Here is a 20,917-nt window from a genome sequence, read left to right as displayed (position 1 = left end):
CTGAGGTCAGTATCCTGTGCTTTCTCATCCTATGTCTCCCCAGAGCGCATGGCAGGAGGGACTCTCACATCCTTTGTTCACTGAGAGATGCTCCATCACTCAGTCGTACCTGACTCTTTGTGACCCCATGGACTATAGTCCCCTGGGCTCCTCTGTCCATGGAATTTTCCAGGCAAGAACACTGGAGTGGGTTGCCATTCCCTTCTCCTGTTTACTGATAGGGTAGCAATGTTCTTTCACTCCTAAGGCTCAGAGTGCTAAAGGCAGATTCACACTCGGGTCAGATTTCTCTAACCCCGCACACCCTCCTTCCCTGCCCTCCTCTTTGTTCTCTTAGTATGAGCCCTTGGCCGGAAAGTGCATTCCAGGGCCGGCAGAGAGTGTGACAGCAGCCAGAAGGGAGAGCTGACCTTGATGACTAAGAAGCACCGAGGTCCGGGGCCACTGGGCTGCGGTGGCTGTCCTGGGCCCAGGGCCTCGGTGAGGAAGCTCAGCAGGGCGAACTCTACGGGGGGCGGGTATCATCATGTTTGCAAGCTGTCCACCAAGAGGGGCACGGTGCAGGGGCCTGACCTGTGAGTCTCAGGAAGAATCTTCCCCTTTGAGTCATCCCCAGCCACCCTCTCCCGCTCCCCCGTGCTCTTGCCTTTGAACTTCAGAGCTGTGTTACCATAGGCCCCTGCCCTGCTGCCTCCCAACCGGGCCCCTGAGTGTGTAGACTCAGTCACCCTGCACAGAGGGGCTAACTCTGAGCCTGAAGGACGCAGCTGGTCCTCGGAGAGGTCTGGAGGAACGGGTCAGGATAGCTAGACATCCAGCACTATTCCTAGGGATGGCTCTTATGTCCCTGCGTTCTTTTTTTTTTTTTTGCATTTTTTGCATTTTTTTTTTCATTTATTTTTATTAGTCGGAGGCTAATTACTTTACAATATTGTAGTGGTTTTTGCCATACATTGACATGAATCAGCCATGGATTTACATGTGTTCCCCATCCTGATCCCCCCCACCTCCTCCCCATCCCATCCCTCTGGGTCTTCCCAGTGCACCAGCCCTGAGCACTTGTCTCATGCATCCAACCTGGGCTGGTGATCTGTTTCACCCTTGATAGTATACTTGTTTCAATGCTATTCTCTCAGAACATCCCACCCTCGCCTATCTTACTCAAACTTTTCCAGAAAATTGCAGAAGAAGGCACACTTCCAAACTCATTCTATGAGGCCACCATCACCCTAATACCAAAACCAGACAAGGATGCCACAAAAAAAGAAAACTACAGGCCAATATCACTGATGAACATAGATGCAAAAATCCTTAACAAAATTCTAGCAAACAGAATCCAACAACATATTAAAAAAATCATACACCATGACCAAGTGGGCTTTATCCCAGGAATGCAAGGATTCTTTAATATCTGCAAATCAATCAGTGTAATACACCACATTAACAAATTGAAAGATAAAAACCATATGATTATCTCAATAGATGCAGAAAAAGCCTTTGACAAAATTCAACATCCATTTATGATAAAAAAAACTCTCCCTGAGTTTTGCCTCTGTTTCCAGAAGTGTCTAGATATCGAGAGTCTGTTAACCCCAGATAAGCAGCTGCTAAGATGGGAGCTGACCGTGGGTGGAGGCAAGTTGTGGTGTCGGGCATAGGCCCCCTGTATTGGTTACTTAAACCAGAAAAAGGTACTGGTGAAAACTGATTTTAAAAAAACACTTTTTGTTATACTATGCACTGCAGGAGAGGTTGTAGTGAAATCAGTGAAGTTACACGAAGCTTTTGTAACTTACGATAACGTTTTACGAAGTAAATACTGCACGAGTTATGTGATATTTGGACCCTTGGATCAAGTAATTCACCTGAAGAACCCATACCAGGAGAATGCCCACCAAATAACAATACACGCACAGATTGGTTTGTGGCATCATTTTATAAAATTAGGGAGTCTAGGGATAATCTAAAGGTCTGATGGAGAGGAGAGGCCCAGAGGCCCTGAGCGTCCCCTCAGTGGGATTTCTGAGCCACTGAAGTGGTACATCTCACTGCAGAGCCACATGCAAAGTTGGTTGTGATTCAATATTGCAAATATATATGTGTATATTTCAAAATGTATGTACTGTGATTATGACTTCCCAAAGTCAATCGTGTGTAGATGACTGTCTTGGAAAACATAGATTTGGTTTGTTTATTGGGATGCTTGGCATTGGGGTGCAGGTTCTTTAAATCATTAAATAAAGAACCTCAGGGGCTTTCATCCCATCTCTTGCATCTTTCTAGAGCCCTGTTCAAGCCTGAGATCAGCCGCTCTGGCTGCAGTGAGCCCTGGGGGTGACGGTGGTTATTGGTCTGGCCCCGCTCTTTCCTTGTGCCTGGAACAGGGGTTCCTTCCTGGAACCCCTCAGCAGCTTTGTGGTCCTTGCTCCCTGGCTGTGCAGCAGTGGAGGGAGCATCCTGGCAGCTCCTCTCCACACCTGCTCTCATGCTCCTGACTTGGGGCTGAAGCCCGTTCCTGCCAGCCCCTCTCGTCCTCCGACAAGCAGCAAGGACCAGCATGGTGACCTTCCATCTGCTTGCTTCCCTGTGTTAAAGGACCTGCGAAGGGAGATGTGGACACCCCCTTTGAGGAAGTCCTGGAGAAGGCCAAGGCTGGGGACCCCAAGGCACAGACGGAGGTAAGGACCAGTGTCCATGGGGAGGCTCGGGCTGCGCTGCCCTCAGCTTGGGGGGCCCGGGACAAGCTGGTGCTGAGCGTGCTAGTGGGCGTGGGTGCAGCCTGCCTGCACCTGCCACGCGCAGGCCCCTGTTTGTGGTGTTTCCATGTTTGTGATGTGTTGCTTTTCTTCCTACCACCCTCCAGGGAGCATGTATGTGTTCACCTCTGTCCAACTCACTCCTGAACTTGGGCATCACCTCCTCTGATGCCAGCCCTGCCTCCTGCCTGTCCGCATGCCCCCACCCCGTCTCTCGTCTCATCAGTGGGGGTTGGAGACCCCACACCCTGCTCTGGCTGGGAGCAGCGGGCGGACAGGGTGAGGGAGCCTGAGGTTGCCTGGCTCTGGGCGGGGGCAAGGCAGGACGTGGACTAGGGCCTGGGTGCTGCACACGGAGGCTGCCGCAGTGTGTGGTGTGACCAGATCCCGCTTGCAGGTGGGGAAGCACTACCTGCAGATGGCTGGCGACGGGGACGAAGAGCTCAACAACTGCACCGCCGTGGACTGGCTGACCCTCGCCGCCAAGCAGGGCCGGCGCGAGGCCGTCAAGCTTCTCCGCCGATGCCTGGCGGACAGAAGAGGTAGGTGACGGGGCTTGGAGGGACCCACGAAGGATGCTATACTACTCTGCTAAATTAACAACCGAAATAGCAACAGGGAAACCTGATGCTGGCGATGCTGTTAGAAAATGAGTGTGGTTTCTGTTACACTCGTGGCTTTGCCGTGTAGATGATGTTGGAGTATAACATGGGATATGTAGGAACAAAGCCATTTTCATCCTCTTTAACTTGTGGTGGGGTCTACAAGGAGATATATCATCTGGGTCCTCATCCAAATTGAGGAGTAGACCATGGAGCCAAGTTGGAGGGCATGACAGGCCTGAGGTTGGAGTGGTGCTTGCTGAACTGACTTTCCATCTAGTCTGAGCGGAGCAGCTGGGGACTGGGGCCAGTGAAGGGCCCGCCTAGGCTAATACTCGCTGCCAGGATGGGCGTGGGGGTTGGGGGGCAGTGATGTGTAGCCTGGCCACTCGTGGACACTTACTGTGTTATCCTGCCCAAGGGAAGTGGTTCATTCCTGGTTTTAGGGAAAAGTGCTTCCAGAAGGTTCAAACTTCAGAAGGAAGGTGAAAGTGTTTGTGTCATAAAGGGGACTTTTTTTATCCCGCTCAGATTGCAGAAGTGTTTATGGTTGTTATAGAAAACTTGAACTATATAGAAAACATAAAGATAGAAATTATCTTTAAAAATTATCTTGAAACCCAGAGAGAAGTGCTCTGTAGTTTACTGTTTTTCTTCTGGTTTTGTATTGGAATTTTTTTTTAAACATTAGGGTTATCATTTGGATATATATAAAACAAAATTTATATTCATTATTTTTATGTATATATATTTATTATGTATGTATATATATAAGATATATATCGAAATGATATTTATTAACATTTATTATTGTATAGAATCTCCTTTCTCTGGACATTAGGCTGATGTCTTTAGTGACTTAGAACGGCCAGAATTTCTTACCAAGCCAGCCTCCCTTACTCCAGGGCAGTGGGATGGTCTTGCACTGGCCAATCGAGTCAGTGTGGCCCCCAGAGTTCACTGTTGGAGCCAGTGGTCTTCCCAGAGGCCCTGAGGGGCCAGGGCAGGTCTGAGGACTGGCCGGCGTGTGAGGGAGGGGGCCTGTCATGGCCCACACCCTCCACCTTTTCACACTGAACGCTTCCTGATCATACAAGAAACGTGGGCTCCGGTGAAAGGTTAGGGAGATGCTCCAAAGAAGAAAAAAAATATCAGTCCTCCGCCCCCAGTCTCACCGTCCCCTGGGGTGGGGTGGGGGCCAGGCTGATGTCCCTGGCAGTCCCCGTGCAGAGGGAAAGGCAGCCGCTAAGCAGCCCATGAAACCTGCTCCCCTTCTTTCCATGGGCGAGCGTTACCTCTCGGGAAAGGGCCGTCTATGAGGAGGCACTGCTCCCGGCTGCCCTTGGAGGGTCTGATGCTGTGAATGTAGGGGTGCCCCCCGTCTTGCAGCCTGGCCGCTCGCTGCAGTGAGACTGACTGGGGTTTGAGACCAGCTCCATCTCTCTGACTCTGTGGCCTTGACACCAAGTCCAGGCCACCGCCCCTGGGTGCCTCAGTTTCTCCATCTGTGAGATGGGAAGAGCAGCACCCCACCAGAGGGGTCCTTGTGAGGGGGAGACTGGGAGGGTGGAGTGAGCTAGGAAGGTGGCGAGGCCTTGCCCAGCGCTGGCCCTCTGTGGCCACTCGGCGAGCGTCTGCTGAAAGGCCGGGCCAAGCCTCCCACCCTCAGGGACTCAGGCCAGACAGGGCTGGACGTTTATTTCCACCGTGGTGATGAAGATGCCTGCAAAGTCACTCGTGGGAATCGCTTCCCAAGCCCCTTCAGGCGGGGCTGGCCGGGGCTGGCCGGGGCTGGGCATCCCTGCCAGCTTCTGGGCGGGCGGGTGGCCCCAGGCCTCTGACGCCTCCCTCTCTCAGGCATCACCTCTGAGAACGAGCAGGAGGTGAGGCAGCTCTCCTCTGAGACCGACCTGGAGCGGGCCGTGCGCAAGGCGGCCCTCGTCATGTACTGGAAGCTCAACCCCAAGAAGAAGAAGCAGGTGGCCGTGGCAGAGCTGCTGGAGAACGTGGGGCAGGTCAACGAGCACGGTACGCGGTCTGCCCGTGGGGCCTCCCGGGCTTCGGTGCCAGGATCCTGGGGGTGCCTCTGTGGGAGCTGGCGTGGGGGGCTCCAGGGAGCTTCTCGTGGGGCCCTCGCAGGTGCCCTGTGAGGCTCCGGAGCGTCCTTCCTGGGTGTCCTGTTCCTGGAGCCCCTCAGGGCCGCCCAGCTCTGGTTCTGTGACTCACTCCATCCCTAGGGTTCTCTCACCCGCTGCCCATGGGCAGAGCTGGCGTGTCCAGGGTGTCCTCCTCCTCCCGAAGGGGACAGGGAGTGGGGGAGGGTGAGAGGTGCCGGCAGCGACCTGGGTCCCCGAATCCCCGAGAGCCTCTCCAGGGCTGGCCCCATCGCCAGTCTCGTCGGTGCCCCCACCTCCTAACCCGGCTTTCCGAGCAGGGCACGGGCAGCCAGAAGGACAGATGGACCAGGAGAATGGGCATCCCTGACTGGGTGTGGTCTCTCCATTTCCGGGGTTGGGGCTGACTTTTGTCTCTTCGTAACCTTGAGAAGCACCTGCCCAGGGCTCCACCCAGCTCCCTCCTGCCCCGAGGGGGAGATGCTGGGGGTGGGGGTAGGGCTGGGGCCACCTGCCGATGCATTAGAGAAGATGGGTGGGCAGGCACCTCTGCCCCTTCTCCGGGCAGGACTCTTGTCTGATCTCTGATCCTCTGGGGCCTGACAGAGGTGGCCGTGAGGCCTGGGGCTCCAGTGGCAGGACCCCCAAGAGGTATGCCGCCCCTCATGGAGCCCCAGTGACCCTGCAGGGCACGGCCCTGCCCCATTCCTGCTGCCCCCTCACCCCTCTGGGCTCACCTGGGCTGCTGTGGCCCCTCTCGGTCACAGCACCCCCCTCCACTCGTGTTGTCTCGCCCTGTGGTCCAGCCCCTACCTGACCCGACCCTGCAAAGGCCGCCTGGGGCCTGTCATGGGGAGAGCCCCGTGAATGCCTGCTGGGTGTGGGTGTTGGCGGGGGAGGTGTCGATACCTCAGTCCTGGCTCGGTGTTCACCCACTGAACTGACTTCTGCACCAGGGCTGGGGACACAGGAAGGCCTGCCCAGTGGCCCTGGGGAGCTTGGTCTCTTCCAGGGGAAGCTCACACCAAGGGACAATGCCAGCAAAGGTGTCCGGGGGCAGGCTGCCTGATCAGAGAGTGTGCTGTGTCCAGGGCTCGGGGTGTGCCCAGCGGGGCCCGAGTCACCTTGTGATGGAGGTTGAGCAGTGGTGGTCCCAAGGGCTGGCCCTTGCACAGCCCTCCAGGGCTGCATGGACACTGGCAAGTTTCTAGGGGGTTTGCAGGGGATGGGGCTTCCCTCATAGCTCAGTTGGTAAAGAATCCGCCTGCAATGCAGGAGACCCCAGTTTGATTCCTGGGCCGGGAAGATCTGCTGGAGAAGGGATAGGCTACCCACTCCAGTATTCTTGGGATTCCCTAATAGCTCATCTGGTAAAGAATCTGCCTGCAATGCAGGAGACCTGGGCTCGATCCCTGGGTTGGGAAGATCCCCTGGAGAAGGAAAAGGCTACCCACTCCAGTATGCTGGCCTGGAGAATTCCACGAACTGTATAGTCCGTGGGGTTGCAAAGAGTTGGACATGACTGAGCCACTTTTACTCACTTATTGCAGGGGATGGGGCAGTCAGCCGGCCTTGACTCTTGCCTGCTTTGTCCCTGCAGATGGCGGGGTGCAGCCTGGGCCTGTCCCCAAGTCCCTGCAGAAGCAGAGGCGGGTGCTGGAGCGCTTGGTCAGCAGCGAATGTGAGTACGGCTGCCAGTCCTGTGCTAGCGACACCTTTGGCCATTCTGTCGCCCCCACCACCCTGGGCATCATGTCTGTGCCCCCCATCAGTCCAGGCCTGGCCCCCAGGGTCTCAGAGGCTGATGGATCTTCCGTCCAGCCCCTCTGGGGCTGTTGGTTGGGTGTCGGTGTTCTGGGCTCTGGGATTTGGACCCCACCCACTGGGAGCATACACACTGGAGGGACAAGAGGGCAGTATAACTGTCCCTGATGGAGAAAGATGCTGGGGGCTGTGATGGCTGGGGGTGGGGGGGTGGGGAGGTGGGTAGCCTGAGAAGGGCAAGGAGGTGGATGCTCCAGGCTGAGTGAGTGAACCTCATTGGCAAAGGCCCTGGGGGCACCCAGCTGGGAGTGGGGGCTGCCCCCAGCATGGGCTGTGGGGAGGTGGGGATGTCAGGCTGGACTTGGGGGTGGGGGGTAATGGAAGTTTGAGCACATGCCTGGCACATAGTAGGCCCTGGGAGGATGTGTGTTGGCTGGAGGGGCTGGTAGGTGGCTGGGCTGCACGGGTCAGGGCCGAGGGGGCAAGGGGGTCAGAGCAGCACGGCTGGAAAATGTTCTGAAGAAGGGTCCGCACGGAGCCTGGCTCAGGCAGCCCCCCAGGGCTTTAAGGGTGAGGGGTGGGGAGAGGGACGCTTCAGGGGAGGGACGGCGGGGTCCCCAAGGCCAGAAGGCCTCGGCAGGCCTGCGTGCCTCTCTCTCCTCTCATTGTCCGGGCCCGAGAGGGGTCGCCCGTCTCCGGCCTGGCCCTGGCACAGCTGCCGCCCGCCGCATGCCCATCTCCACGGGGTGGCGGTGCTCGCGGTCTCGCCAACCCTGTGTGTATCCATCCTCTCCTGTGCTTCAGCCAAGAGCTACATAGCCCTGGACGACTTCGTGGAGATCACCAAGAAGTATGCCAAGGGCATCATCCCCGCCGACCTGTTCCTGCAGGACGACGATGACGACGAGGTGGCGGGCAAGAGTCCCGAGGACTTACCCCTGCGCCTGAAGGTGAGTCCTCGACCCGGGCCACCTGCCCGCCCGGGTGCCCCCCCGGGGAGCTGTAGGTGGGAAACCTCGCCCAGCAGGGAACCTCACGGGCTGTGTCGCTTGTCCTGGGGTGACCCGTGCCCCCAGGTCATCCACATAACTGCATAAGGACGCGTCCTCGTGAAAGGAAGCCTCCCATACATGCCCAAGATCTGGAGCCAGGGGTCCTGTTGGGGTCGGGCGGGCCCAGTGGTTGCTAGACGTGCACGGTCACCTTCGCATCTTTCCCTGCAAAACGCCGTGTGGGGAGCAGGGTGCCGTACCCTGGAGACCACCTTTCACCTAGACTCCATCCTTTGGAAAAATGTCCGTTTATGGCCCAGAGGGGAGGTCGGTTCCTCGAAGGTGCCTCCCCCCAAAAGCAAAGTGCGGTCTTGTGTTCAGGAGGGCCCCGCGGTGGTTCCTGTTTATCCGGATCTGCAGGGGTTCTGGGAGCGAGCGGGTGTGGAGAGGGTGGCAGGGGAGGTGACCGAGGGCGACCTGAAGGTGGGTGGGGGTGGGAGGGAGCTCGTGTTTGCTCGCCTCCCGCCAGCGAGCAGCCGTGATGACAAAGGACGAGCGCGGCACGTCCAGATCTGTGCCGACAGCCAGGAGTGGCCGCTCGTGCCCCTGGAGTCACAGCTTTTGTTTTCCTGGCCACGTGGTTTGTGACTAAGGGGGCAGATATAAGCCTTGGTGAAGTGTGACCATGCCCCCCCTTCACTGGTTCCCCCAAGTTCAGCTCAGGGGGTTGAATTCATCATCTGTATCTCCCTTTGCTGAGAGCACTAGGATTTTCAGAAGTCTGGCCGCCTGGCCCCAGACAGGTCCATCCCCACGAGTGGCCAAGGGGACCCGGCCAGCACAGGGGCCTCTGAGCAGACAAAGCATCACAGAGCCCCTGGCATTGGTCCCCCAAGAGTCTGTAGGGTTCTGTGCTTCCCCAGCTCCTGGGCCCGTGTGTGACCTGCCCACAGTGCAGTTGGAGTGGGCTGCTGGTGTGTGAACAGGGTTGGGGCCGGTGATGGGAAGTGTGCTGGTGTGTCCCCATCCCAGACACATTCTCAGCGAAAGCCCCGTGCTAGGGGCTGAATATGGAGGCTCAGAAAGCTGCCCTCGTGGGTGGGGAGGCCGCCTTGGGAGCAAGTTCTTAGACAAGTTGCAGCCCAGAGGGTGGGTGTGAAGGCCACGCTCCGGACCAGCGAGCTTCCTGAGAGCCCCTGAGGGCAGGTAGGGTGTCGGGGTGAAGGTTCTGAGATGCAGGGTCAGGACGGCCTAGGAACTCGACCAGGAAGTCACTGTTCTTATTGAGGGCCCACCCGGGGGCAGGCCTGGGCTAAGTGTGTTCCAAATGCCATTGGATTTCTTACTAACATGAGAGAGGAAAGGTGGAGCGTTTGCCATGGTTCTTGGCTAAAGAGGAGGTGCCCCCCAAATGCCAGTGAGGGTCAAAGGTGAACGGGTGCTTGAGGGAAGACCTGTGGGCCAGGCGGTCCCGGCCTGGACATCCTAGTTTGTGTTGTCCTGTCATAATTACTAATAATACCTGCTTTGGACAGCAAGTTATGTCATGTTCTGTACGGGTGACAAGCTCAGTGCTGTAAGATGTCTGAAACTCCTTTTTGTGAAAAAGAGATTTAAAGTATCCTGACAAGAAATAGGCTATTTGTTTTGTTTTTACATTTTTTGCAATAGTCATCAGAGCCCTTCGATTGCTTTATAATTTATCTCATTAAAAGTATTTTTGAGGGCTTCCCTGGTGGCTCAGTGGTAAAGAATCTGCCTGCCAATGCAGAGGACACAGGTTCAGTCTCTGATCCAGGAAGATCCCACATGCTATGGAGCAACTTAACCCGCAAGTGGAACTACTGAAGCTTGTTCACTTAAAAGCCTGTGTTTCACAACAAGAGAGGCCACTGCAATGAGAAGCCCACGAACTGCAATGAAGAGTAGCCTCTGCTGTCTGCCACTAGAGAAAAAAGCCCACGCAGAAACAAAAGACACAACTCAGCCAAAAAAAAAAAAAGTGTTTTGGAAAAGAGAGAATGAATCGGAGCAGAATGAATCTCCTGGAACTCAAAGCTGTCCCAGCCTTTATTAACCACCCTCCGGGAACAGAGAAGGGACACGTGCCTGGGGAGGGCCCGGCACCCCCAGTGGAAAGTGCCAGACACCCCTCTGCAAGCCGACGTGACCCCCAGGGACGTTCCAGTCTCCAGGCTTCTCCAGCCTTTGTGACAGATGAAACCTTCTTAAAGATGGATTCAGAAATGTCTTAAAATCATAACAGTGTTTGTGTCACATTATTGAAAGTCCAGCACGTGGACATTGGCTCAGGTCTGTGCAGGTTCTCAATGAACCAGCTTGGACCCTCTGGGCGAGCTCTGGCCTCCTTGGTTGGCTGCCCAGGTTGGTACCGGGCAGTTCTCTTCGGTCTCTCATGTCAGCCAAGCGTGTCCGGGGTGACGGCTGCTGGTAACTGCAGACCCTGCTCAGGGTGCCCTCTCCTGTCGTGCTGTGAACGACTCCCTGCTCGTTTTTTAAAAACTTCTTTCCTGCTTGAAGTAGAGTTCACTTTAATTTGTTTGGACTGCCTCTACCGAAAAAGTTTCTAGTCTCACAAATTGATGGGGCCCCAAGTAGTAATGCTTGGGTAGAAGCGACAGGGGACAGAATGGGGACCTTAAAAGGAGAGCTCTGGTCACGGCGGCCACGGGGCTTACTGTGTCGGCAGAGGCCAGCACTGTTGGACTTCAGGTTCTAGAAGCTTCGTTGTCTTTCAAATGTTCTCTCAACCATGTGATTGTGTGGTCTCAATAGGCAAAAAATAAATAAATAAATAATGTGAATGGTTTTGAGCATTAGGAAAGAGTTTCAGGTTAATTATAAGGTGCCAGCTAACTGGGGTGCCTCCAGGCCAGCTCCCTCAAAGCTGCCCAGCACCGACTGTGCAGAGAGAGAACAGAGATGAGAACAGGAGCTCTGGGTGCCTCTCGCCTGTCTGGTTAGCGAGGCCCCACCCACAGGGATTAGCCGAGCAGAGCAGACAGCGGCTGACGCATGCACGGGCTCTTTCCGTTGTTGATGTTTTAGCTGGTGTATCTGGTTTTTGGCCGAAGGTGTTCCTCCTGGAGAGCTGGAGCAGGTTCTTTTTGGTTTGCTGTCTGGCAAGTGTCAGATGTGTGGGTGATACCACTCTAATGGCCGAAAGTGAAAATAAACTAAAGAGCCTCTTGATGAAGGTGAAAGAGGAGAGTTAAAAAGCTGGCTTGAAACTCAACATTTAAAAAACATGGGATCATGGCACTCGGTCCCATCACTTCGTGGCAAATAGAAGGGGAAAAATTGGAAGGAGTGACAGGTTTTATTTCTTGGGCTCCAAAATCACTGCGGATGGTGACTGCAGCCATGAAATTAAAAGACACTTGCTCCTTGGGAAGAAAGCTATGACAATCCTTGACAGCGTATTAAAAAGCAGAGACATCACTTTGCTGACAAAGGTCTGGATAGTCAAATCTATGGTTTTTCCAGTAGTCATGTGTGGGTGTGGGAGTTGGATCATAAAGAAGGCTGAGAGGTGAAGAATTGATGCTTTCGAATTGTGGTGTTGGAGAAGACTCTTGAGAGCCCCTTGGACTGCAAGGAGATCAAACCAGTCAATCCTATAGGAAATCAACCCTGAATATTCATAGGAAGGACTGTTGCTGAAGCTCTAATACTTTGACTGCCTGATGCGAAGAGCTGACTCATTGGAAAAGACCTTGATGCTGGGAAAGACTGAAGGCAAAAGGAGAAGGGGATGACAGAGGACAAGATGGTTGGATGGCATCACTGAATCAATGGACATGAATTTGAGCAAATTCCAGGAGATAGTGGAGGTCAGGGGAACCTGGTGTGCTGCAGTCCATGGAGTCGCTGGCATCTTAAAAGTCAGGGGGGACCTGACTTAGCAACTGACCAACAACAAGTGTCAGAAGTCCCCACCAAGGCTGACTTTATGGCATCCAAAGTTCCTTGGTACCCCCTCCAGACAGGGTGAGCACTGGGTCTCCTCCTGGGGAAGCTGGTCCCAGTGAGCTGGGGGAGCCCTGAGCTGGTTTGTTGGTTTCATCATTTTCTTGCTTGTTCTGAAACAGAGGGTAAGTGGACTGTCAGTTAAATGAGGAGGAATGCAGCTCTTTGAACATATACAAGTGGGGTTTGCCAGGTGGCTCAGTTGTAAAAGAACCCATCTGCCAATGCAAGAGACTCAAGAGATACTGATTCGATCCCTGGGTCAGGAAGATCCCCTGGAGCAACCCCATCCAGTGTTCTTGCCTAGAGAAACCTATGGACAGAGGAGCCTGGCGTGTTATAGTCCATGGGTTTGCACAGTCAGACACAGCTGAGCATGCATGCACTCCCCCATGTGGGTGTCTACAGAAGTGCACAAACACATGTTGTTAAACACTCCTGTTTCCCCTGTAAGCCCAGGTCCCTCTTATCTGGAAAACTCACTCTGCCAGCTCCTCCTGGGTGTCCTGGTCATCCAGAGTTGACACCCCAGCCTCTTGGGCAGATGACAGCCACACCCATGTTGCCACTCAGTTGTGCTCACCCAGGATCCCAGCTCCTCCTCTGCCCTTGTGTTCACGGGGCAGAAGGAGCGTGTTCCCAGGACGTAGATGGAGGTGGTGCCGCCCACCTCACCCGGCTACTGACCGGGCTTCTATCACATTGCCCCTCAAATGGGCTGTGGGCTCAGCTGGGCTTCCCTGCCCCCACGTGGGTGTTCCTCACAAGGACCGCCCCTCTTCAGTGTGGGCCACGCCCCTGACCTCCTTGCGTGAGCCCTAGCACAGTCAGGGACACGTTCTCTTCTCAGCTCCTTCAGCTTCTCTCCCATCTCCCCAGGGCCCTGGTGGAGCTGAGAGCCTCAGGGATTCTGTATAGAGGACCAGGCAGGTGTGGGGGCCACCCTGATGGCAGGATCGTCCCTGCCTCCTGCCCGAGGCTGGTCCTCCCCTCGCCTCCCTGCCAGCCCCTCATTCCTCTTCTCTCATGGGAAAGGACGAGGGTTTCCGCTGCCCTTTGCTCTGTGTACAGTCTGGGGGTGGGCGGGTGGGACGCAAGGCGGGGAGCAGGTTTCCCCGGGGGGCTGTGTGTCTGTTCTGAGCACACGGGTGTGCAGGGGTGGGTGGTGCAGGCGGCAGGTGACGGGGCTCCTGCTGCAGTGAAAATGTCACATCAGCCCTGTTACAGCTGAATCATTTCCATTCACGTGGTGCAAACTCTCCTTTCTGGAGTCCCTGCTCCTGGGATGGGCAGGGCCCAGGGTAGGCTGGTAAAGCAGCACTTCCTCTCCCCCTTGGTGGATCCCCCCACCCCCACCCTGATCCACCAGAGGCAGAGGCTCTGGAGGTGAAGTCCTCATCACAGGGGTGGCTGAGATGCAAGTAGCCTGGTCCTCTGTTGTCTTTGCAAGTGTGAGGCCCCAAGGGGACAGAAGAAGGGGCCAGGTGGGCTCCTTGAGGCACCCAAGATCTCGGAGGGGAGACCGGCACTCATGAGCCTGGAGACCTTTGTGGATAGTTAGGGGTCAGGGATGGGCAGCAGGTAGAGGGCAGACTCTGCAGGACTGGGTAGAATCAAGGGCAGGTTTGTGGGGACCACGTGGAACATCACCACCTAAAGAGAGAGCTACAGGTGGAAGGACTTTGCAGACCGAGGGACCAGCCATTGGTTGAAACATTGGGTGTGTTCACTTGGCCCAGGGCCAGGCCCCGATTTCGGGGAGAATGGAAGGGCTAACAGGGAGCAGTGACGCGGCACAGAGTGGTCCGGGTTCTAACGCCCCTCCTTCGTCTCCACCCCTCCTCCCAGGTGGTCAAGTACCCCTTGCACGTCATCATGGAGCTTAAGGAGTACCTGATTGATCTGGCGTCCCGGGCGGGCGTGCATTGGCTGTCCACCCTCGTGCCCACCCACCACATCAACGCCCTGGTCTTCTTCTTCATCATCAGCAACCTCACCATCGACTTTTTCGCCTTCTTTGTGCCCCTGGTCGTCTTCTACCTGTCCTTCGTCTCCATGGTCATCTGCACCCTCAAGGTTTTCCAGGACAGCAAGGCCTGGGAGAGCTTCCGCGCGCTCACCAGCCTGCTCCTGCGCTTCGAGCCCAACCTGGATGTGGAGCAGGCCGAGGGGAACTTCGGCTGGAACCACCTGGAGCCCTACGTCCACTTCCTGCTGTCCGTTTTCTTCGTCATCTTCTCCTTCCCCATCGCCAGCAAGGACTACATGCCCTGCTCGGAGCTGGCCGTCGTGTCGGTCTTCTTCACGGTCACCAGCTACATGAGCCTGAGCACCTCGGCTGAGCCCTACACCAGGAGAGCCCTGCTGACCGAGGTGGCGGCCGGCCTGCTCTCCCTGCTGCCCACCGTGCCCGTTGACTGGTGCTACCTGAAGCTCCTGGGCCAGACCTTCTTCACGGTGCCCGTGGGCCACTTGGTCGTGCTGAACGTGAGCGTGCCCTGCCTGTTGTACATCTACCTGCTCTATCTGTTCCTCCGCATGGCCCAGCTGAGGAACTTCAAAGGCACCTACTGCTACCTGGTCCCTTACCTGGTCTGCTTCATGTGGTGCGAGCTGTCGGTGGTCCTCCTGCTGGAGTCCACCGGCCTGGGGCTGGTGCGGGCCTCCGTGGGCTACTTCCTCTTCCTCTTCGCTCTCCCCATCCTGGTGTTCGGCCTGGCGCTGATGGGCGCGCTACAGCTGGCCCGCTGGTTCGTGTCCCTGGAGCTCACCAAGATCGCCGTCACCCTGGTGCTCTGCAGCGTCCCCCTGCTGGTCCGCTGGTGGACCAAGGCCAACTTCTCGGTGTTGGGGATGGTCAAGTCCCTGACGCGGAGCTCCGTCGTCAAGCTCATCCTGGTGTGGCTCACGGCCATCGTGCTCTTCTGCTGGTTCTACCTGTACCGCTCGGAGGGCATGAAGGTCTACAACTCCACGCTGACCTGGCCGCAGTACGGCTTCCTGTGCGGGCCGCGGGCCTGGAAGGAGACCAACATGGCCCGCACCCAGATCCTCTGCAGCCACCTGGAGGGCCACCGGGTCACGTGGACCGGCCGCTTCAAGTACGTGCGCGTGACCGAGATCGACAACAGCGCCGAGTCGGCCGTCCACGTGCTGCCGCTCTTCCTGGGCGACTGGCTGCGCTGCCTCTACGGGGAGGCCTACCCGTCCTGTAGCCCCGGCAACGTCTCCACGGCCGAGGAGGAGCTCTGCCGCCTCAAGCTCCTGGCCAAGCACCCGTGCCACATGAAGAGGTTCGACCGCTACAAGTTTGAGATCACGGTGGGCATGCCCTACAGCAGCGCCAACGGCACGCGCGGGCCCGAGGAGGACGACGTCACCAAGGACATCGTGCTGCGGGCCAGCAGCGAGTTCAAGGACGTGCTCCTTCACCTGCGCCAGGGCAGCGTCATCGAGTTCAGCACCGTCCTGGAGGGCCGCCTGGGCAGCAAGTGGCCCGTCTTCGAGCTCAAGGCCATCAGCTGCCTCAACTGCATGGCGCAGCTGGCGCCCGCCCGGCGGCACGTGAAGGTCGAGCGGGACTGGCGGAGCGCCGCGCACGGGGCCGTCAAGTTCGCCTTCGACTTCTTCTTCTTCCCCTTCCTGTCGGCGGCCTGAGGACGCGTCCCCTGCAGGAGCAGCAGTTGCGCGTGGCTGCCCGGACCTCCCCCGTGTGCACCCCCCCACCCCCCAGCTGGATGGCGCAACACTCATCTGTGTGTGTGTGTGTGTGTGTGCGTGTGCAAACACAGGGCTTCGGAGACCCTCAGTCGCTCGCAGTCGGCTCACACTTCCGTGAACGGGCTGACCACTGTAGCTCTGTCCACCCTGCGCGCCCGGCGTGGTTGGAAATTGCATGCACAGCCTCCACCCGTAGCCCCAACCTCTCCGCGTGCAGCTGGTGTGTCAGCCAGACTAGGATCCCGGCACCCGGAAAGCACTTTACAGACACTCGTCCCTCCCGCACCGCCTCCACGCACGCCCCCGCCAGCCCTAGCCCCGCCCCCAGCCCCTCACTACTTCCGTTTGAGTTTGTTATTTGGAGAACCAGTAGTGCTGCTGTGTAGACTTGATAGCCTTTCTTATTTATTTGATCGCTGCTAAGCCTTGACAGGCTCCGGGGGCCTGCGGAGCTGCTCTGTCATGTGGCCGGGGCCCTGCCTGATTCTGAGACGGAGGCCACGTGGGCAGAAGCCCGGAGCTCTGCATGTCTCAGCCTGCGTGCTGCTGAGGCTCTCCTGTCTGGTGGGCAGAGGGTGAGTTTTTCAGGGTCTTGCCTGAATCCACGGGGACCATCCCTGGGTAGATGCAGGTTTGATCCCTGGGCCAGGAAGACCCCCTGGAGAAGGAAATGGCTTCGCACTCCAGTATTCTTACCTGGAGTATCCCATGGACAGAGGACCCTGGTGGGCTACAGTCCATGGGGTCGCAAAGAGTTGGAAATCATGGAATCTGGATTGCAAACCCTTCCCAGTGCTCAGAAAAGCTAGACCGTGTTCAGAGCCAGAAAGCAGAAAGTCAAGGTCCTGAAGCAGCCAAAATAAAAACCTTTGATGAAATTTGCTGTCCTTTAAGTCATTTTTTTTTTAAGCGCATGCTAGAGAATCAACAGGTGTCTACACTTGCACTCAATTATGTACAAGTACAGTTTGAGTTACAAAGAGCAGAAGTCTCAATGAGCAGCCCCAGCCCCACTTGGCCAGGGACCCCACCACCCAGCTGTCCACTCAGGCCTTAAGGTGTGAAATGCACATGGTTACAATGATTTGAGAAACTCAAAACACTGCTGAGAGGGTTCATACATGGTTGTTCCTGACTCAGTAGCTGCCGCCTTGTTCAGGAGTGTGTTGTTTGAAACCATATCCTGTGTTCAGAAAAGAATGATGATAATCCCATAGCATTATCATCAGAACTTGAGCCATGTGGGCAGGGGGAGCGGCTAGAGCAGCTCGGGGTCTCTCAGAAACCTTAGCGCCCTGGGTGTCTGGGTCCCTTGGGCAGGAGGACGTGTCTGCCTGGGTCCCTCTAGTCCCTGGCAACCTCTTCTGCCCCCTAGTGGGCTGTGCCCCCACCCAGTGAGCAGCAGGTCCAGTTCGTTGTGTGGTCAGGAAACCTGGAGTTGTTCATACATGCATCTGTGGTCAGGAGTTGGTTCAGGGAGCAGCTGCCTCCAGTTTGAAGACGCATCTCAGCATGGTGATCGGCAGGTGTGTCCCTGTACAGCCAACCCTTCCTGTTTTGTCCTCCAGCGTGGTCAGGCCTGCCTGAGATCCCACGTGTTGGGAGGTGCTCAGGAGGGCAGTGGCCCTCTGAGCTGTGTGTTTGCTCCCAGGTTTCTTTGCAGGCAGTGAGATGAGGTTAAAGGTCAGCCCCACCCCTCTTCTGATCTGGAGGTTTGCGAGGCCCTGAAATGTGTTCATAGTTCAGCTTTGCCTCCCAGACTCCCCACGGATGGTCCAGTCTGGGAGAGTGGGGTGGGCGGAGCTGCCTAGTTTTCTGAGTGAATGCAGATGACCTCATCTCATCTTCCCTGGGCTGGGGAAGTACTGTGACAACACTGATCTGCAGAAAACAGGTTCAGGAGAGGAGGTCACACTGAACAACGGGGCCAGAATTGAACCATGGTCCCCTGGGCCACGCTGTTACCCTGCTCCCCAGCAGAGCTGCCCCCTAGGAGCAGAAGGTGGTGCGGTCTCACGGGTGTCGGGGGGGGCTTGCCCTGGATCGGCCGTTCATCCCCTGTCCCCAGGTTCCAGCGTCCTGATCTATAAAATGGTGAGTCTGGGTTAGGTCAGTGGTTTGTAAAACTACTGGGTTGGCCAAAAAGTTCACTTGGGTTTTTCCATAGGAGGGTACAGAAAAACCTGAACAGACTTTTTTGCCAACCCAATCAATACCTAGCAATGAAACCCTTTTTTAAAAGATGAACAGAACTCCAAGTGAAAACAGTGCAAGTTTCGGTGTAACCTACACAGCAGACGAGAAAGGAGGCCACCTGGCTGGTTTGAACCCCTCGTCCCAGCTGTGTGACCTCAGACAGTTTCACCCTTTCCAGGCCTCCGGTGCCTCTTCTATGACTTGGGAATGTAAGAGGGCTGGCCTCTGGTTGTTTTTACGGACTAGACTAGTTAATTTTATTGCAGGGTGGTCACAATAGTGTCAGGCACTAGTAAATACTCATTTGTGAATGTTTTAAGCATAGTTAAACATTGATGGAGCTTCAGAACCGATTAAGAACCTTATACAGGCCCTTGGGCTTCCCAGGTGGCTCAGAGGTAAAGAATCTGCCTGCAATGCCCGAGTTGTGGGTTCAATCCTGGAGATGTGAGTTCAACCCCAGGTCCATCCCCTGGAGAAGGAAATGGCAGCTCACTCCAGTATTCTTGCCTGGAAAGTTCCATGGACAGAGGAGCCTGGCAGGCTACAGTCCGTGGTGTTGCAAAGAGTCAGATATGACCGAGCTCACACATACACACGTATAAGCCCTCACCAGAAGAATGTCCCTTCCAGCTTTTTAAAAACTTAACCTTTGTGAAAATAATTCATGTTTAGCTGAACAGAACTTAATGGAGTGGCTGAATCCCAACAGGAGCCTGGTGTTAGATGGTGCTCTGTCTATACCCCCTCCCCCAACACCACACCCCCTGGGACCCACCGTCCTGCCTTTCTCTCTGCCTCACGACTTTAATTCCTCATGACTACACATCCAGAAAAGGTTGGCTGGTACGTGTGGCTTATGATCTCAAACATTCCTTATTTAACCTAACTAATGAGCTTTGGATGCGTCGCTGCTGCCCTCGAACAAATATTTATGGCACTGTGATGCTGAGCAGATGTTGTAATTCCACAGTTTGAGTCAAACCCAAGTCCCACCCTCGGGAAAATCACCCAAGTCAGATCTGAGTGGGCCCCTGATTCAGTTAGAAGTGCCTCCCTGCCTTCACACACAGGAAGTGCTGTGGGGGCCCAGAGAGGGTGGAACTCCAGCCTAGGGTGGGAGACGGGGCCAGAAGGCTCCTGGGAGGCTGTGGGGTCTGCCCTGTTTTGATAAGAAGGGGAAGGGTTGGATTCAGCGAGGTCAGAGGAAGACTGTTCAACCTTCAGGGCACTCATCAGAGCCTCAGGCATTGCCCTGGATGCCGGGGGTCCCAGAGGATAAAGCCTGGGGTCCAAAGGCCAGGGTGGGATTGAGTCTTGGTCCTGGAGGCAGCTGCAGCCCCTCTCTTGGTTCTGAAGCCAGGGTCTTGGTATAAGGTCAGGGCTGAACTCAGGAAAATGGACCTGAGGGCCCTTTCAGGTACAGTGTGGAGGAGGAAAGGGACAGTGGAAACCATCCCCACTTCCCCAGCAGACCTGGCCGGCTGGCCCTTCAGAGGCAGATGCTGCTTCTTTGGACAGTTTCCACGGGACAGTAAACATCAGAAGGCCCTTGGCCCCTGTGGTCCTGAGAATCCCTGGCCTGTTCACCATCCTTCTTTCCTGTTGATAAACAGGCTGCTGCCTTCAGGGCCCAGGACCAGATGGTAGACGCATGGAGGGATTTACAGAGGTCAGGCTGTTGGGAGCAAAGGCTCCTGCTACAAGGAGGGGACCTAGGTCTCTGAGCATCACTATGGGTCTGGCACTTTGTGAGGCTGTTTGGTTCTGGGAACCAGGTCCCATGACCTGCCACCTGACCTCCCAAACATATACACGTGAGAATTAAAGGTTCATGTTTGTGTTGTATGGACTTGGTCAAAGTCACACGGCCAGGAGGTGGCAGAGCTGGACAGAACCAAAGCCTGTTCTTTTTACAGAGCCATGAAGAAACCACCATTTACCTGGGCCATAAAATCCCTCTTCAGAACAGAAGGGTCACCCTTAGACCTGCCAGGAAAGAACTGTGCTGACCGCAGGGGCCACCAGCAGATTACCCCATGTCTGAGCACCCACGGGGGCCTTCACCCTCTCTGGGTCTGCAATGTAGTGGGGTGGGGAGTGGGGTCTCATGATCTACCATGAAACCATCACAGCCTTTGTGCTGCACAGGGAAGACGCTGTTGAGGCCTGGAGAGGGTCTGGTACCAGTTTCCCATACAGTGCGGTGAGACCACCAAATGCCAGGACTTGGAGGAGCATCTTTCACGGAAACTTCCCTGTCCATCTTCTCTGGGGGTGGAGAGCAGTATCAGAAAGACTGCCCTCAAAAAGATAAAAATTAAAAAAAAAGAAAGACTGCCCTCCTTTTGTGGACATGCCTCTAAAGACCAATTCTTGAAGACTTCCCTGGTGGTCCAGTGGTTAAGAATTCGCCTTCCAATGCAGGGGAACACAGGTTTGATCCCTGGTCAGGAGACTAAGGTCCCACATGAAAAAGTTAAAGAAAAAAAAAAGAAAAAGTTAAAGAAAAAAAAAAGAAAAAGTTAAAGAAACAATGAAAGTCCTCAGTCATGTCCGACTCTTTGCAACCCCACGGACTGTAGCTCGCCAGGCCCCTCTGTCCATGGGGATTCTCCAGGCAAGAATACTGTGCTACTGTCCAAATTAAGCCTGCGCCTGCAACTACTGAGCCTGCTTGCTCTAGAGCCCGCTCACCACAGCATGGAAAGCCTGTGTTCCACAACGAAGACCCTGTGCAGCCAAAAAAAAAAAAAAAAAGACCAATTCTTTTTTTTTTTTTT

General features: G+C 55.6%; 1 protein-coding gene across 1 annotated transcript in view; it reads left to right on the top strand.

The window, feature by feature from the left end:
• Positions 1–16,816, top strand: part of WFS1 (wolframin ER transmembrane glycoprotein) — a 32,140-nt gene extending 15,324 nt beyond the window's left edge. Inside the window, exons 3-8 of the mRNA XM_043448052.1 lie at positions 2,596–2,678; positions 3,154–3,298; positions 5,216–5,386; positions 7,073–7,153; positions 8,041–8,186; positions 14,067–16,816. Coding sequence (XP_043303987.1) covers positions 2,596–2,678; positions 3,154–3,298; positions 5,216–5,386; positions 7,073–7,153; positions 8,041–8,186; positions 14,067–15,875 — 2,435 coding nt within the window. The 3' untranslated portion in view covers positions 15,876–16,816. The remainder of the gene's footprint in view (positions 1–2,595; positions 2,679–3,153; positions 3,299–5,215; positions 5,387–7,072; positions 7,154–8,040; positions 8,187–14,066) is intronic.
• The last annotated feature ends 4,101 nt before the right edge of the window (positions 16,817–20,917 follow it).

Source organism: Cervus canadensis, chromosome 26, assembly GCF_019320065.1.
Source record: "Cervus canadensis isolate Bull #8, Minnesota chromosome 26, ASM1932006v1, whole genome shotgun sequence".
NCBI classification, from domain to species: Eukaryota; Metazoa; Chordata; class Mammalia; order Artiodactyla; family Cervidae; genus Cervus; species Cervus canadensis.
Note: the sequence above shows the minus strand (reverse complement) of the source record. Positions and strands in the feature narration are given on the sequence as shown.